This window comes from Trichomycterus rosablanca, chromosome 27, assembly GCF_030014385.1.
Source record: "Trichomycterus rosablanca isolate fTriRos1 chromosome 27, fTriRos1.hap1, whole genome shotgun sequence".
Classification (NCBI taxonomy): Eukaryota; Metazoa; Chordata; class Actinopteri; order Siluriformes; family Trichomycteridae; genus Trichomycterus; species Trichomycterus rosablanca.
In genome coordinates, this window is record NC_086014.1 from 2,744,064 (window position 1) to 2,762,796 (window position 18,733).

Here is an 18,733-nt window from a genome sequence, read left to right on the forward strand (position 1 = left end):
TTGCTAAGCATTTTCACTGTCTAGCAGTGATAGGGTTGCTGTGGTGTTTCAGATGTTTATTTTATAATGTAGCTAGGCGTTTGCTATGGTATCCCAGATGGATGCCAGAATGCTCCAGGTGGTTGCTAAGATGATAGCTGGTTGTTTTATGTTTAAAAAAATATACAAGAAACAAAGAGTTTGGGAAATTAGGAAATGTAATGTGTACTTTCAGCTTTGTGACTGTCAGCAATGTACTGTACATCTTTTGCATCATCTTAAAGGTGGAATTTCAACTATGAGAGAAAAAAATCTGTGTGTTACTGCAGACTTTTTAAATCTGATGAAGAAAGAAACTGTGGGAACCAACAGCATTTAAGTGCCCCTTCCTGCACCTACCTTTAGGAGTTTAAGACTAGGCAGTGTGAGTAGCTATTATGCATGTATTCAAGGCTTTAATGGAATCATTAAGAATCTTAACATGCACATTAATGATCCTATACTGAACATTTTTGCAGTAATTATTTTATAATTATTATAGGGGCAGAGGTGACTCGGTGGTCAGGGCTCTATCAGTTGAAAAATTGAGGGTTTGAGTCACAACTTCAACAAGCAGTTATTGTTGGGCCCCTAAACAAGGCCCTTAAGCCTCTCAGCTCTAGGGGAACCATGCAGCTGACTCTGCACTCTGACCAGGCTGGAATATTAAAAAAAGACATTTATAGTACTCTGCATCAGTTATTATTGGTATTATTGAAGTAGATGTAATTTTGTAGAGGAAATACAGTAAACTTGTAGTCATAAAGTCATAAAATATTTTTGGACAAATAACTATTTGTTTCAAATTTTTAACATCTCACAAGTGTACAAACACTTTTGACTTAATTTGTATATGCAATTGATTTGCTGGTTGTGCTGAAACAACAAATTGCCGAGGCAGCAGACAGCATCTCTTACGGCTATATTTGGGAGTTACTTCCAAATGAGGGTTAAGGGCATTTTAAGGCCCAACTGTGGCTTGCTGGCAGTGCTGGGATTTAAGCTTACCAATCATTTGTTCACCGGTGCAGAACCCAAAGCAGGACTTAAATAATAGAAACCTGAATGGCAAATTTAAATGGAAAAACATCCCCGCGTAATGCCAGTGTGACCTTGGAGGCCCATCAGCCTGATGTCTGCCATCAACCTGCTGACTCGCCGCAGCTGATGCAACAACTTGACATTATTTTGCCTTGGCGCTGAAATAAAGGTGTGCCACTCAGTTCCCATGCTCTTAGATAACACAAAACTAGACAGTAGTGGCTTAACATAGATAGATAGTTTGGTCTATAGTCCAAAGTTCTAAACCTAACCCTAAACTTAACCCTAAACCTAACCCTAACTCTTGCATGTTATGGCCAGAACATGGAAAAACCAGTCTATGATCACAACAAAATAAAGTAAATTTGTGAACTGGTGTGAATTGACCTCGTGCAAGAAATAAATGTTTGGCAACTGCATGTGTTGGAGAGGATGCGTGTTAGGTATGGCCATCCTTGGTCAGGGTAAAGGTCTGCAGCAGTAGAGGAGATACAATTGGAAAAAAGTGGCATCCTAGTACCCACTTATTCTACCTCCGACATTTTGTCTATGGAGTCTGTAGATTTTTTGCACCTGTTAGTAATGGATGTGGATGAAATAGCCAAATCCACATACTATAAGTGTTCTCATCTACTACGTTTGACCACATATTTTGTTTTTAAATAAAAAAAAGTAGTTTCACTTTTTCAATTACAAGCTTACACTTTACAGGCAGCAGATAGCCATACCTTTTGAGTAAGTTCTTCCCCTGAAGTCTACACAATGAAGGCTCCATCTCTTGAGCCTTCAAAGGATCATCTTCTTAAGGTCACTTAAGCTGATGGAGCAACAAAGCCTTAAAATGGATCAGGATTCAGTAACCCAAGGGGAAATAGTAGGAATGTCACAGCAGGAAGGAACAGTGAAACTGACGTTGCAATGCCCCAAAGTGGAGAGGTTCCTCAAGGGGGTCTAGACTAAAACTTTTGCATATTCAGGAGACAGAAAGAGTTCCCACAGAGACTACATTTGCACAGGGCAAAACATTGTCGGATAATCTTTAAAAATGGTAAAAAAAAAGTCAACAATGATGTGCTGGAGAACAATTATAATGAAACCCTTAAAGGTTTTCAGGCAGGAAACTTGTGTAATGAAGCTTTTAAATGAAACATTATTAATTGACTGTCAATCTCTAAATTGGATCAACTAGCAATGAATGAATGAAATTGCCTCACGCTTTCAACCTTTTGCTAAGAACTTTAGGAGTTTAGTGCAGAAGAGAGCAGCCAGGAGGGTAATTTATTCATAATTGATCTTCAATAACCACTTAATCCTGATCCTGTCCATCACAGGGCACCACAAACCTATTCTCCCACTCTTTCACTTACTTACACCAAGGGGCAAATTAAAGCAGCCAAAAAACCTTTTTTTTGTTTTTTTAAAATGAGAAAAGCAAAGTATCTGATAAAAACATAAACTGATAAGATCACTGAATAAAAAGATAGCTTGACTGGAGGTATTGCAGCAAAAACAAACGTGTCATTAAATGATGACAAAAGCAAAGTCAATTTTGGGACAGGTGCATGTATACCTTGTTTTACACCACCTGTCCTTTAAATAGTGTTTTATAATTATTCAAAGACGAATGACACCAAATGTTGTGGGTACAAAAATGAAACTTTCTCCCATTACTGCTTATTAAAACACTTAAGCAGCTCAACAGTCTGGGGTCCACTGGGATTATATATTGTGTTTAATAATGTGCCACACATTTTTAATGTAAGAAAAAGTCATGTAGTTGTAACACATGCAAAGTCTTGCCTAACCAGGCGGTGACACCTGTAAAAACAAAGATGTTGTCTAAATGTAAGCAGATGTTTGCTACAAACTGCATATATACTCCTTAACATGAATGCCGCCTTTACAGATGTGCAAGTTACCTATGGTATTGGCACAGCACATCCCCACACCAAAGTTCATTATATTTGATAAAACATTTAAAAGGCAAACTCATCAGATTACAGCACGTGTTTTAGCCCAGATAATCAGCAGCGGATTTTGGATTGTTAATGTGTCTTCTGCTTTACAGGTAGAGCATTACCCTCGTCTGTAAAATTCAATATACACATATTAAAGCTCAAATTCATGAAAATTATTTAAAATATATATAAAAATATACAACTGCAGGAGTCTGACATGCTGAGCCTGCTATAAAATACATGTCACTTACAACTGTATGTAAACCTTTGACTTCAACTGTATTTCATTAAAATTTTAAATAGACAAACAGCCCTGTAAAAAGTGAGTCTACAGCCTACAAGTGCAGAAAAAGCCTTACTCACAACTCCAGGAGAACCAGGCAGTGTTCTTCAACAGGGCATCATTTCAGAGGTGCCGGTACAGAACACGATGTGCTGGTGCCTTCATAACGAAGCTGCTGCTCTAAACCAATTCCTGTGCCAGGGAGGAGTAAATCAAGGAAAAACACTAAACTACAATGCTGTTGAATTAGATGATTTAAACAAAAGTATGAGAACTGAATACATATTTGCATTTTATTTCACATGCTTTATTTATTCCATATACTGTTTAATAAAACAAGTCAAATATTTGCCTTATGAGTTTCAAATAAACTTACGTAGTGAGAATAAATGGTTGTTGGTGATTTTCATAAATGAAATGAATTTTTACGATCTACAGAACTGAGGCCGGAGAACTCCGACTGGTGTTCCGACCTGATAAACCCCTCAAAATAAAAATATATAATGTAACAAGAGCTCCCCCATGTGGAGAATGTGAGGTACTGCAGGCCAACGCTTTTAGATCAAGGGCGTAGCCGCGGGGTGGCCTGTACCAGCTTAACGGGAACAGTCACCCTTCTGACCACCCTTCTGATATAATTGTTATCAAGTAAGATAAGTTATCTTAAAGCAAATAATTATTACTAATTCTATAAAATATGTTCTAACAAACACACTGCATATCATTTGTATTTAATGCCAAGAATTGTCAGTCAGTTTAAAAAAGAATATTCCTCAATGCAAGAGATATGAAACGACTTCGGTAATCCAATCTTAGATTGTCTAGGGCAGTGATGTCCAAACTTTTACTAGGAGGGTCAGATTTGATAATGTGAAAGGACCAGAGGGCCAACAGTCCCTGATGACATTATTTTAAACAATAAAATATGCATATAAATACTCTGTTATTTATTCATTGTATTGTCACACAGCGAACAACAACCAAATGTAAGCATTCAGATGAACAAATCAGAACACGCAGAACAAACCATTTACATTTCTAACTGAACTTTAAAAACTTTGAAAAATAAAAGACAAAAATAATTCACAAAAATAAAGCTTAACGTGGCTTTATGTACTAAAAGAACGACGCAGGAACTCTGAGTTTTTCTAAATTATTACTGCGCATAAGTTCTCTCCACCACTCAAACACTTAGGTCGTTGTTTTAGTACAACACGTCACGTTAAATTTTGTCCCCGTTAATCGTTGTTCGTACAGCCGGTGTCGCTTTTATTACGTCATACATGAGTACGTCTTATTCACGGGTTTGCCGCGTCTCATGTAAATGACTTACGCAGTATTGCTGCCACCATGTGGTAAAAAGGGGAATTACATCTTGAATTAATATACAGGTCCTTCTCAAAAAATTAGCATATTGTGATAAAGTTCATTATTTTCCATAATGTAATGATAAAAATTAAACTTTCATATATTTTAGATTCATTGCACACCAACTGAAATATTTCAGGTCTTTTATTGTTTTAATACTGATGATTTTGGCATACAGCTCATGAAAACCCAAAATTCCTATCTCAAAAAATTAGCATATCATGAAAAGGTTCTCTAAACGAGCTATTAACCTAATCATCTGAATCAACGAATTAACTCTAAACACCTGCAAAAGATTCCTGAGGCTTTTAAAAACTCCCAGCCTGGTTCATTACTCAAAACTGCAATCATGGGTAAGACTGCCGACCTGACTGCTGTCCAGAAGGCCATCATTGACACCCTCAAGCAAGAGGGTAAGACACAGAAAGAAATTTCTGAACGAATAGGCTGTTCCCAGAGTGCTGTATCAAGGCACCTCAGTGGGAAGTCTGTGGGAAGGAAAAAGTGTGGCAGAAAACGCTGCACAACGAGAAGAGGTGACCGGACCCTGAGGAAGATTGTGGAGAAGGGCCGATTCCAGACCTTGGGGGACCTGCGGAAGCAGTGGACTGAGTCTGGAGTAGAAACATCCAGAGCCACCGTGCACAGGCGTGTGCAGGAAATGGGCTACAGGTGCCGCATTCCCCAGGTCAAGCCACTTTTGAACCAGAAACAGCAGCACTGGACTGTTGCTCAGTGGTCCAAAGTACTGTTTTCGGATTAAAGCAAATTTTGCATGTCATTCGGAAATCAAGGTGCCAGAGTCTGGAGGAAGACTGGGGAGAAGGAAATGCCAAAATGCCTGAAGTCCAGTGTCAAGTACCCACAGTCAGTGATGGTCTGGGGTGCCATGTCAGCTGCTGGTGTTGGTCCACTGTGTTTTATCAAGGGCAGGGTCAATGCAGCTAGCTATCAGGAGATTTTGGAGCACTTCATGCTTCCATCTGCTGAAAAGCTTTATGGAGATGAAGATTTCATTTTTCAGCACGACCTGGCACCTGCTCACAGTGCCAAAACCACTGGTGAATGGTTTACTGACCATGGTATTACTGTGCTCAATTGGCCTGCCAACTCTCCTGACCTGAACCCCATAGAGAATCTGTGGGATATTGTGAAGAGAAAGTTGAGAGACACAAGACCCAACACTCTGGATGAGCTTAAGGCCGCTATCGAAGCATCCTGGGCCTCCATAACACCTCAGCAGTGCCACAGGCTGATTGCCTCCATGCCACGCCGCATTGAAGCAGTCATTTCTGCAAAAGGATTCCCGACCAAGTATTGAGTGCATAACTGAACATAATTATTTGAAGGTTGACTTTTTTTGTATTAAAAACACTTTTCTTTTATTGGTCGGATGAAATATGCTAATTTTTTGAGATAGGAATTTTGGGTTTTCATGAGCTGTATGCCAAAATCATCAGTATTAAAACAATAAAAGACCTGAAATATTTCAGTTGGTGTGCAATGAATCTAAAATATATGAAAGTTAAATTTTTATCATTACATTATGGAAAATAATGAACTTTATCACAATATGCTAATTTTTTGAGAAGGACCTGTACTTCTGTTTGTGCTGGCGGGCCACAAGTAATGCAATTTAAGACAGAAGACGGACTTTGGACATGTCTAGTCTAGGGCACGGTTGAAAAGATACATATATTTACTTTTTTGAAATGTTTATCACTGTAAATTATTACTTTAAAAAAAAAATTCATTTCCACTCCAGCCATAGCCCACAGTTTTCATGACACAGAGCTTCTTGAATAGTCCATATCTAGGTGTTTTTTCTATTACTTACAAAAAATTTTACAGACATTTTTTTTTTTAATATAATTTAAAATATCATCAGATTTAGTTCTGAACAGGCATTTCACAAAGATCAAAGTTAACAAATCTGTCATTCTCTTGAGAACGAGACTCATTTGTGGCCCACAAATCAAACGACTTCCTGTGCAAGGAAAAAACAGGAGCAGGGATTAACTTCAGAAGAGCACGAGCCTTTTTCTTGAAGACAGATGTTCTTAAGGTGAAAAACACAAAGATCTGGATGCCCTTTGGAGACGAGAAATAAAAGAAAGAAGCTTAAAGAATGTATTGATTGCTAACATTACAGTGCTGTAGGATAAACAATTATCATAAATAATATAATTTATATATAAAATTCTTAATTGATTTGCTTTTGGCTATCCACACAAATAACAAACCCCATATTGGCCTTGTAAAAAGGTTATTACCACCATAACTTAATAAGCACCTACAGCAACAATGAATAAACATTTTCTATAAATTAGTATTTTTTAATTTTTTAAAAATAAATCAGTGTCAAACTCTTGAAACTTCAGCAGTGGGAGATTCACCACTGTTCTGAAAGTCATTCATCTGGAGATACTACCTCACTGTGGGCATAGAGCTTTAAAATTGCTTTGTAACCTTTTCCAGACTACTATGCTTTATTTATTTATTTAGGTCTTCAGGAAATTCCTTAATTAATTAATAAAAGTGTGTTTTTGTAACACTATTTCTCTGTGAATGCTTACATTCAATTTTAAATTAAATTTAGCATTGCTTAATAAATTTGGTAAAGCAAGGGGACAGTTGCCTTTTAGCAAGGCTGATTTTAGTAGCTTAATGAAATATAATTTTGTTTTATGAAATGTGATGTTGTAATGAAATTACTTAAGTGTAATATGTTTTGTTGAATTATCCTAAATCATTTTACAACAAACCATTTTACAACAACAAAGAACAAACCTGTGTACTGCTGCACAAGCAAAATATGAAGCTGAGGATATTGCTCATGATGGGGTTGGTGCTCATGAGCATAAAGTAGCCACTGATCCAGGAAAGACCAAGTAACACAGACATGGAGATACAAATGATCATCTTTTTCTGAAGGGATGGGACATTTGAGCTACAGGAAAAAAAAACAAAAAATATTTATTAAAGGTCTCTTCCTAAGTCATAATCTATGATAGTATACCTGACACTCCAGAGAAAGAAATTTGTAGCTGGAGCTAAAAACACTGGTGGGAGTACTTAGATTTAAATGCTATTTCTAAGAGCAATTAAAAATAATAGATTTAGGAAAATTATCATTAAAACCAGTGTTATATATACTGAATATCTTCCTACATACTAAACCTGAATAAAAATCGATTATATATACACACATTACACTAATAGCACATGATAAGGGAATTTTAGTCTGCATAGGTTTCCTCCGGGAGCTCCGGTTTCCTCCAACAGTCCAAAGACGTGCAAGGTGAATTACTGGAGATACAAAATTGTCCATCCTGTGTAACCTGTAACTATATGTCCGGTCATGAATGTAACCAGTTAATATGGCCCTAAAATCATAATAAACAAACAAAACAGGACAGGGGACCAACTCACCTGTTCAGAGCTGGGTTCGTCCTGCAGGTGGTGAGTGCAAAGTAAAAAAAGGTTGCAATGTTAAAAATGATCATTGTAGCAATGGGGAGCAAAAACCCCCATAGCATGGGTTTCCTTGCATCAAAATGGTTGTTGTGATCCACTGTAGCCAGCCAGCAGCTGCAAGACACACAGTTTAGATCTACTAAATGCTAAAAACACTGAACACAGAAAACCAAGAGGGGAGTTAAAGTTAAAAGTATACAAACACTTGTAGTTCATTAATTTTGTCCTTTCAGTCTTAGAAAAATGTTTCAACCACAAAGGTGAATCACATTGTAGACATTTCTACACCATCAAATTAATAACTGGCTACTTTTTCTCAAATAATCAGAAAACATAAGAAAAGCAATTGACATCACACTGTGAATTTACACAGTTTTCCCTTCTCAGTATAAGAAAGATACTCACAACTCCTCCCGACGGTAGTTTAAGGGTTCGTCAATCCGATATGTAACTCCTAATGTGATCCCAGCTACAACCGCAGGAAGACCTAGATATGCAGGGTCAAATAAATAATATCAACTATGCACCAAAACAAGGCATAAATAATTATAAATTGGTCTTTTTTCTTAGGAGCTGTATGCCTGATTTTTTTAAATCAATGAACAAAGGGGTGGTATAGGGGTCTACCTAGTCCTCTTTGAAAATATTACCCAATAAATTGCAATCCAGAACCTTTCCAGTAAATTAAAAAAGGAAATATTGAGGAGTCAGGCCAAACAAGCCACAGCTTTCTGACCCTGGTGAAAGACTGGAGCATGCATGTTTACTGAGATGAGAGGCTCCACAGAATGGTTCATTAGCCTTACATAAATGGTTTGGTTGAATACTTCAATTTAATATGAAGGCAATTAGGAGAGTAAAAGTTCTCATTTGTAAATATCATTAACCACTCTTTAAAACTCCTCTATGTAGGGAGGTTCCTCGTGGGTTTTGCCCTCTGGTCCAAAAGAGTTGCAGAATGTAGCCAAGGAAACTGAAGATAACCAAGACCCTGGGCCAAGTAACCTAACCAGGACGAAGCCAAGCCAATAGAATGGAGAGCAAATATATCATGTAAACATGTACAAATACAGTGAACCAATTCATGCAAATGCAGAATGTTAAACCTAGTTTAAAAACACAACCTAAGAGAAATCAGACACATACCAAAAACCTATACATACAGTGTATCACAGAAGTGAGTACACCCCTCACATTTCTGCAGATATTTAAGTATATCTTTTCATGGGACAACACTGACAAAATGACACTTTGACACAATGAAAAGTAGTCTGTGTGCAGCTTATATAACAGTGTAAATTTATTCTTCCCTCAAAATAACTCAATATACAGCCATTAATGTCTAAACCACCGGCAACAAAAGTGAGTACACCCCTAAGAGACTACACCCCTAAATGTCCAAATTGAGCACTGCTTGTCATTTTCCCTCCAAAATGTCATGTGATTTGTTAGTGTTACTAGGTCTCAGGTGTGCATAGGGAGCAGGTGTGTTCAATTTAGTAGTACAGCTCTCACACTCTCTCATACTGGTCACTGAAAGTTCCAACATGGCACCTCATGGCAAAGAACTCTCTGAGGATCTTAAAAGACGAATTGTTGCGCTACATGAAGATGGCCAAGGCTACAAGAAGATTGCCAACACCCTGAAACTGAGCTGCAGCACAGTGGCCAAGATCATCCAGCGTTTTAAAAGAGCAGGGTCCACTCAGAACAGACCTCGCGTTGGTCGTCCAAAGAAGCTGAGTGCACGTGCTCAGCGTCACATCCAACTGCTGTCTTTGAAAGATAGGCGCAGGAGTGCTGTCAGCATTGCTGCAGAGATTGAAAAGGTGGGGGGTCAGCCTGTCAGTGCTCAGACCATACGCCGCACACTACATCAAATTGGTCTGCATGGCTGTCACCCCAGAAGGAAGCCTCTTCTGAAGTCTCTACACAAGAAAGCCCTCAAACAGTTTGCTGAAGACATGTCAACAAAGGACATGGATTACTGGAACCATGTCCTATGGTCTGATGAGACCAAGATTAATTTGTTTGGTTCAGATGGTCTCAAGCATGTGTGGCGGCAATCAGGTGAGGAGTACAAAGATAAGTGTGTCATGCCTACAGTCAAGCATGGTGGTGGGAATGCCATGGTCTGGGGCTGCATGAGTGCAGCAGGTGTTGGGGAGTTACATTTCATTGAGGGACACATGAACTCCAATATGTACTGTGAAATACTGAAGCAGAGCATGATCCCCTCCCTCCGGAAACTGGGTCGCAGGGCAGTGTTCCAGCATGATAATGACCCCAAACACACCTCTAAGACGACCACTGCTTTATTGAAGAGGCTGAGGGTAAAGGTGATGGACTGGCCAAGCATGTCTCCAGACCTAAACCCAATAGAACATCTTTGGGGCATCCTCAAGCGGAAGGTGGAGGAGCGCAAAGTCTCGAATATCCGCCAGCTCCGTGATGTCATCATGGAGGAGTGGAAAAGCATTCCAGTGGCAACCTGTGAAGCTCTGGTAAACTCCATGCCCAGGAGAGTTAAGGCAGTTCTGGGAAATAATGGTGGCCACACAAAATATTGACACTTCAGGAACTTTCACTAAGGGGTGTACTCACTTTTGTTGCCGGTGGTTTAGACATTAATGGCTGTATATTGAGTTATTTTGAGGGAAGAATAAATTTACACTGTTATATAAGCTGCACACAGACTACTTTTCATTGTGTCAAAGTGTCATTTTGTCAGTGTTGTCCCATGAAAAGATATACTTAAATATCTGCAGAAATGTGAGGGGTGTACTCACTTTTGTGATACACTGTATATCACATGGTTACATGTATGATCAAGTATATAACTTCTGATAAGTAGCATTTCAAAAACTAACACCTGATCATAATTCATAATTAATTTATAGTTACATATAGAAATAATTTAATCCCTTAAAAATTAGACCAAAAATAATTTTGTCTCTTACCCCAACCAGCAACAATGGAAAAGACCCTGAAGCCACGTGGTGAGCCTGCCAGAGCATTTTTGATTGAAAGGAATATGTAGGTACCGTAGAGCGTGCTCCAGGTGAAGGTTGCTAACAGGAAGTAGTGGAGAAGTACAGCAACTGCTGTACATAGCCCGTTGTCCGGTTTTACATAAAATTCAGAATCCGGAATGTCATTTTCATCTGATAAATTTAAGCTGTTGCTTTGATGGAGCGAGTTATTAATGCCAAAGATGAAGAGGAAGTAAACAATAGTCAAACACGTACAGATGCTGACCATTAGGATGGTAGAATTGGCTTTTCTAGATTTTCTGCACAAAAACATTGGTTCATTAAATAACAAATTAAAGACTTGTTTTAAATGGAACTTTGTAGATTAAAAACACAATACATGAGGAAAAAATATACACACAAAGTTCAATATATATATTATATACACATATATACATACACATGCATACATATTTTTGTGTTATTAAAACATATATTAAAACAGCCATAATAACTAAATATTCCAAAGTTGTGGAGTCATGCTTACAAGCATCCCCAACCCACACTTTGCTAGCAGCAGATCATCAATATGCAGGTAGGACAGAAAATTACTGATAACACAGCTGCAGTGCAGTAAAAAGAGTTAACTGTTTTTTGGTTACATTGCCGACAAGCAGTTATTACTCGTTTGTCCCTCACTAAGTGTGTGTGCATTTGCATTGTGTTTGTATTGTATTGATTTATTTGTATCGTATTTGTATTGAGATTTAAATAATAACTCACAATCCTAACTGCTAGTGATATCATGGAGTGGGTGCTCATGATATGCAGTTTATTGCATTTATGGCATACAGCAAATGCTTTTACCCAAAGTGACTGAATACAATGAAAGCATTTGAAGTGGCCCAACAGGGCTTAAACCTGTGACCTACTACTCAATAAGATATTTGCATTTGCATGTAGCTCAGCAGCTTTGTTCCACTTACCTAGTCAGGATCTGGAACACTGCTGTAATAGTCAAACCCGCAACAGAGAGAGCACAGCCAATTTTACTGATCAGACTTAATGCCAGGGAATATTCATAGCTTGAGCTATAACTCTGTAAAGAACCACAAACCTTACATTAAAACATGTGGCAACAACACAATCAGATTCAGTTTCTTTATGTTTTTTTTTTTTTTTAAATTAATGTTTCTTCTTAGTATATTACACCGAACATTGTCATTAACAGTCTTAGATATTTTGTTATACTACTTGTAAACTAGACACTGGTTCATAAGCCTAAACACTTGTCATATATTTCATATATTAAAATTTTAGGAAACAATTCTAGAAATAAAATCTCACCATCAACATGGCAAAGTTTGCTAAATCTGGAGTTCCGTTGCATTCACAGGTAAATTTTTCTGATTTTTTGCAGCCCTCTGTACTCCAGTCTTGCTGTGTATAATTCCAAATTACACATGCAAACTCATGGACATGTTTAGAAGATGATTTCTGCAAAACAAAAATCACAATACAGAGAGATGGGTGGATATTTCATATATTAATAATGCTTACAAGCTAAATGAGGAATGCTGGGCTAAGAAAAAACACTAAAAACCTGCAGGATAATCGGCCTCCAAGAGTAGAGTTAAAAAACTGTAGCTGTACCTCAGGCTGTAAGACAACTAGTGTTGTGTTGGTTGAATGTATATTTACATGTTTTATCTACATAATAAATAAAAACTTGGTTTTGTAAATTTTTTATCTTTTTTTGGACACTACTATTTTCATTATCATTGTCTAGTAACTGTCCTCTAAACTTTGCTTTAGACTTTAAATCATGAAAAGACAGCAGAAATTTCACTTACTTCGCTACTCATAGTAAACTGAACAGACTCAAGGGTGTTTTCTTTCCTCAGTTTTCCTGAGATCACTTTTCTGTTGGTGTCTGAATAGACTTTGAAGACCTTGGACATGAAGAATCGATCATTATTGTACAGCACAATACCAATATCAGCATCTTCATTTTGTGTATTTCCAGATGAGTCTGTAATGATGAGAAATAAATGGACAGAAAAAACAAAACAAAAATAATTTTTATGATTCAGAGAGAGCTGGTTGTGTCGGGAAGAGCGTCTGGTATAAACTGTCCTAAATCAAATATGCGGACAAATGATCTGCTGTGGTGATCCCTAATGGAAGCGGAGAAAAGGAATATTCATCATTATTAAAAGTTCATTTGATTTACATGTTTATCTACAAAGAGAACAAGCAAAAGTGTACAATAAAACTCATAAATAAGCCTCAAACACAAACACTGTGTGAGATTAACTATGAGTTTTGATTTTGATCTAATGGTAGTATTTGAGAAACTAAGCTGCCAATACTTTGACCTTCCACTTTCCAGTATGAAAGTATTTCTAAGCTGTGTTTACTGAGATGATTGAAACATTTAACATGTACCTTACCTTTTTTAAAATTCAAATTAATGTTGACATCAACAGAAATGTTGTCAGAAGGAGAATTGTTGTAATTCAACTTGATTCTGTTGGGTGAAAAGGTGTCACGCTCAGAATCTACAGTAGATAGTCAAAAAGACAAAAAAGGGTGAATGACATTTAAATGATTTTCCATTTATAACATGAACCTGGAAACAATCATCATCCTGTAGTTCAGTGTCATCTGACTCTTTGCTTACAACTTCACTACACAACTTTATTGGATCTTGTTAAAATATGCATCCTAAAATCAACCATAGCAACCATAAACATTCATTATTGCAGATCTGATTAATTTGTGATACTGGCATCAAATTCAAAATGCAACTTTTGTCAATGCTAAATGTTCAAAACAATTTACAAATCAGAGATTCTTGTTTTGGGATTTGTACAAAGTACAAATTAAAATAAACTAAATGTAGACAAACAAAAATCTCCCCATGATAAACCATACACACCTGCAAAAACGGTCATCTTAACACCTGAAGTCTCTGCAACTTTGATTGAATAGATGGCAATGTTTGGCTGCACTAATGGTTCTATATCGCTCTGGTTCAGTGAAAAGTTCGTCAAATTTTTGGTAAGGCTGTAAAGACATTGAATACAAATACATGGTCCAATACGTTAGCAGATATTGCTTTTTCTGCCGGCTATACTTTAGTAAAATATGCAACATAAACACAAATATGTGCACACTTGTTCTAAATAATATGATAGTATAAATATATCATTGTTGTTTTTCCTCCAGTAAAGGGAAACCTTTTAGTTCTCATTTATCTATAAACAACATGCATGCCTTGGCAGTCTTGGAAATTTAGTCAAGACCGCAGTCCAAATCTACTGGGAAGGAAGGGGTGTGATCCCTGGAGCAGATGGGTTAACTTATTTTTACTTAAAAATGTACCTACTGCTGTTAATCAAAAATTTTGTTGTTTAAATATTCAAAACTCTCTTTATCAGGCTTAAACCGCGGCAGAGAGGACACTGCTTTAGTCAACAACCTGAAGGGCTGTGTTTCAATCCACACCTGAAATAATAGCTGCTTGAACTCGCTGTATCAGGCTGCACAAGAAGCAGAAGACTACTTAGCGATTTTTGATATTTTAGCCAGACATTTCATGAAGTTATTGGATGTCCTTCTGTAAAAAATCCTCACTATGTTTACATTTGATTTTGATTATTTTGTTGATTTTTATAACGATGTGTGAACAAATAGTGGTGGTGATGGAGGGTCAAGCATATTGTTCTCTGTTGGATCCTGACAACTGTGAACTAAAAATGACTAAAGTGGAAGATAAAGATGGGAAATCCTTAAAATCCTTTCTCAGTATAAGGAGAGGAATTGTATTTCTTTCCAACATTTGACACATTTGGTACTTTTTAAGTGGGATCAGCCAAAAGTAAAAAAACTCTTCAATAATCATGTGAGGTTTCTGTACCTTGTGATCGAATCATGAGTGGTGTTGGAGAACTGCTTCCTACTGGCATTAAGAAGCTGGCTTACTGTTGTCAGAGCAGCTACCTTGATGTCCTTAACAAAAAAAATATTTATGTCTTCACCAAAAGCTACATTTATAAAGTAGATATGCACAATGCCTGCAAGGTTTGGTCATATCCCTCCCCAAACACAAATGGTACACTTCATGAATTAATTTCAGGTTTTAGTTTATGTATCAGTGCAAGAAATTTGCCAAAATATGCTTGATTTTTGTCCCTAAAATGAGAAATCGTCCCTGCAGGAGTACTCCTTACTAGCATGTACCCATGTCTCTTTGGGTGCTCTATCATGTAAATAAAGGCTCTTTGGATGTTTACTTTTTGCCATACAAGTAAAGATAAAATTAATTTAAATGAAGTATTCTATTAATGATCATAGTTTAATAATTATAATACAAATATAAATTAAAAGTGAAAAAATACCTAATGTTGTAATCAATTTTTGGAGCTCAAAGTCAGTCACAAACTCTTAAAATCATCATAACTTTACTACCCCATACCGCACCCCTGTACCTGAGAGGTTTCCGTAAGTGAAAGCAGATAAGCGGATATTCTTGCTGCACTGCTGATGTTCTGTGTGGTAAGCTGAACTGGTCTGGATGTGAGGATCTGGGTGTTATATGCCAGGTCATGCTTGGCAGAAGATGTTGAAAGCTGAGTAAAAAAAAAAATCAAAACTCAATTCAACATGGTTCAGTCCTTAATTCTCTTGTTTATTTCTCTGTGCAGCAACATGTAAATTTACCTGCATTTACAAGACAACAGTATTAAGTATAAAGACAATATATAGCATTTAATGGTTTGATCTGTATAGATATTGTTTTTCATAAATATATGCTCATTTTAAACTTGATGCCATGATCTTAAAAGGTTGGGACGGCGGAATTTAACGTTCATATAAGATGTTAAATTGGTGATTCCATCATGGGTATAAAATAAATTTTGGGATACTTTGACAAACTGTCATCAATAAACACTCAATAAACAATCACTGCATCAAGATATACATACAATTAAACACGTGCCAAGTCCATTTCTCTAGGCTCAAGCAAAGAATACTAATGCAGAGTAAAAATACAGTATGTATTGTGGTTAATGTTCTGTTTATAAAAGTAATGGGCACTGTGGCTAAGAATAAAAGGACCTTCCAAGCTGTTAGTGGCACTAGGTTTTAAGGGCAGATTGTACCATGGTATGTGGGTTTATAAGTGCCCATTTCATGGTTACCTTACAAAACTAAGGTTAGCATTTATTCTGAAAAATGTTTACACTACTATACTACACTAGATTTGAACATGTCTATCCCCCCCCCCCTCCCCCAAAGTGATGAACATGGTTCAAACTCGTTTTACTGAGTTAAAGGTATAAAATCTGGATTATGCATACATTAATTTTTTCATAAAAAAAATTTAAAACTAGGTAAAACATCAAATATGTTTTTACCGGTCAGATTTAACCACTAGTACATTAACATTTTTATAACAACACGTTTTCATGTACTTACATTTCCATAAATTTGATCAAGTGTTAAGTCACAGTCCAGCAGCTTAGGTAAAAAAAAAGTCCCATTCACACAGAAAGCTGTTGCTCTTGGAAATCCGGCTTTATGGTCCAAGAAAAAGAAGAATAATAAAATAAAAAAGAAATAAAAAACAAATGTCTGAAAGTAAATACTGAATTTTGATTCAGAAATGTTACTCATGACAATTTTAAAACTTACATTTTAAGTACCAAGATATTTGTACAAAAGAGGTCAGAACGGTGGTGTATTTGCCCAGGCTTAAAAAACCCCCAAAACTTTCACAAAATGCTGAGAGGAATTTTGACAGGAAGGTATTTCAAGAACCAATAAAATAGGTCTGTCATGATTTAAAAGCTGCTGTAATATAAGTGACAGTGTCCACAGTCAAGCAAGCGTCACAATGACATGGACTTTAAGGTCTTTATACACGAAAGAAACCTCTGCAATCTCTTTTTTTCCTCTAAGCAATAAAAAGTTTAATAACATTTAAAGGTGCTAATGTTGAAGCAGGGGACCATGGTGATGTAAACATTGTATTACATTTAACAATATCTTAGACCTCTTTGTGTTTGTTTCAAGCTTATGTTGTGTTAGTGGCTGCAATATTATCATTCATTCTTATTCTTATTATTGTTAGTAGTAATTGCTTACCATTTTCGGTTCCCTGAGAACATATTTCATTTGAATAACCAGCCTGACCAGTGATGGTTTCTGGAAATGTAAAGTTGTTGACACTCCTCGGTAGACAGTTGTTTGCTAAAAAAAAAAAAAAAAAGTGAAACATTAACGTCAACCAAGAGCTGCTTGCTGCTTATTTATGAAAAGCTTATAAAACTGTCAAGATTATAAAAGCAAGATTCCGCAATTTTGTCAACACATTATATCAAATCAGAAAAGAACGACTGGCAAATTTACTAGTTTGATTTTGATGGCTCATTTAGCACACCAAACAGCAAATAAAAACTAGAGAGGTGCATTTCCTGAAGAAAAAGCAGAAGTTCAGTATAGCTAAGTTTGAAAACCCCAACTTGCAAATAAATACACTTGTACAAGTTTTTACAAATTACAAATCAATACTTTATTTACATGTGAAAATAATTCCTCACAGTGCCGCCATGTTTTTGCGCACTACGTGGGCACTACATTAGTGTGAGTGCCTTCAGCAATCACACTAAAAATAGCACCTACATTTTTTTACAAAAACATCCAGTGTAAAAATCAGGACATATGCAGATCCCACCATTTGCATCACCACCATCTGGACACTTAATGTTGGCACTTGCGGTGAAGTTGACCATCGTTGTGTTGTTGACAGCTCTCACTGTCATCACTGTGTTTAAAAATAAGAACACCAAACATAAGCTGCTTTAATAATAATAATAATAAAAAATAAATAAATAAATAATATATATCCAAATGATCTTTGCTCTCTGACTGCAGACCTACAGTGTTTTCCTTCATGATCATATCAAACGTTTTAATCTTATTTCTGTGGCATCTCTATGAAAAACAAAACAAACACTGGCAGCTCTGTGAATTTTAAAAGCTTAAGCTGCAAGGTACAAAATGTTGTAGTTGCTGCAACTACAAGTAATGTGTAAACAGCTGTAGAACATGAGAAAATCAAAACTGTTGAAACAATCTGAAGGGAGAGCATATCAACCTGAGAAAATACAGGTTCTCTACAGTACAATAACGGACACATCCAAATCCAGAACTATCTGGACTCGTAATCAGCAGGTTGACGGTTCAAGCTCAGCCAACACCAAACTGCCCGAATAGGCTTCCTTGGATAAAAGCTTTTGCTAATTGCCACAAAATGTAAAGAAAAGTAAAAGGAGATTGCTAAAGGTGAGGCTATAAAGGCATTTTTTTTTTTTTACCATACACAGAATGCAAATACACCACAGTAACTGTGTGGGTCATTTGGCTTTGGAAACGGATGGACACAACTTCCTAATCTGTCATATTTAAAAGAGATTAGGTAAGGCAAAATTGGTTTTGAAGATTGTCTTGTGCATGCTTATAAAATACTTGTGTAAAACATTATATTTAGATATTAGCTTAATTTAGGAGAATTCTATAAAATTTCTGGTAAGATTCTTTAGATTATG

General features: G+C 36.6%; 1 protein-coding gene across 1 annotated transcript; it reads right to left on the reverse strand.

Annotated features, from left to right (window-relative positions):
* Positions 1 to 6,558: 6,558 nt before the first annotated feature.
* On the reverse strand, positions 6,559 to 17,917 carry adgrg7.1 (adhesion G protein-coupled receptor G7, tandem duplicate 1). Its single transcript, XM_062989285.1, has 15 exons — positions 17,899 to 17,917; positions 17,271 to 17,375; positions 16,602 to 16,699; positions 15,611 to 15,751; positions 15,040 to 15,131; positions 14,059 to 14,186; positions 13,571 to 13,678; positions 12,971 to 13,149; positions 12,465 to 12,614; positions 12,104 to 12,216; positions 11,106 to 11,437; positions 8,551 to 8,632; positions 8,101 to 8,259; positions 7,459 to 7,618; positions 6,559 to 6,759 (listed from the first exon to the last, which is right to left on the reverse strand). The coding sequence occupies exons 1-15, from the start codon at positions 17,915 to 17,917 to the stop codon at positions 6,559 to 6,561; spliced, it is 2,067 nt and encodes a 688-aa protein (XP_062845355.1).
* Positions 17,918 to 18,733: the final 816 nt, after the last annotated feature.

Coding starts and splice junctions, on each gene's coding strand:
- adgrg7.1 (XM_062989285.1), bottom strand. Junction 15,752..16,601: donor TTGATCAAATTTATGGAAAT/GTAAGTACATGA, acceptor TTTTTTACTCAG/CTTTCAACATCTTCTGCCAA. Junction 13,679..14,058: donor TAAGATGACCGTTTTTGCAG/GTGTGTATGGTT, acceptor TATCTACTGTAG/ATTCTGAGCGTGACACCTTT.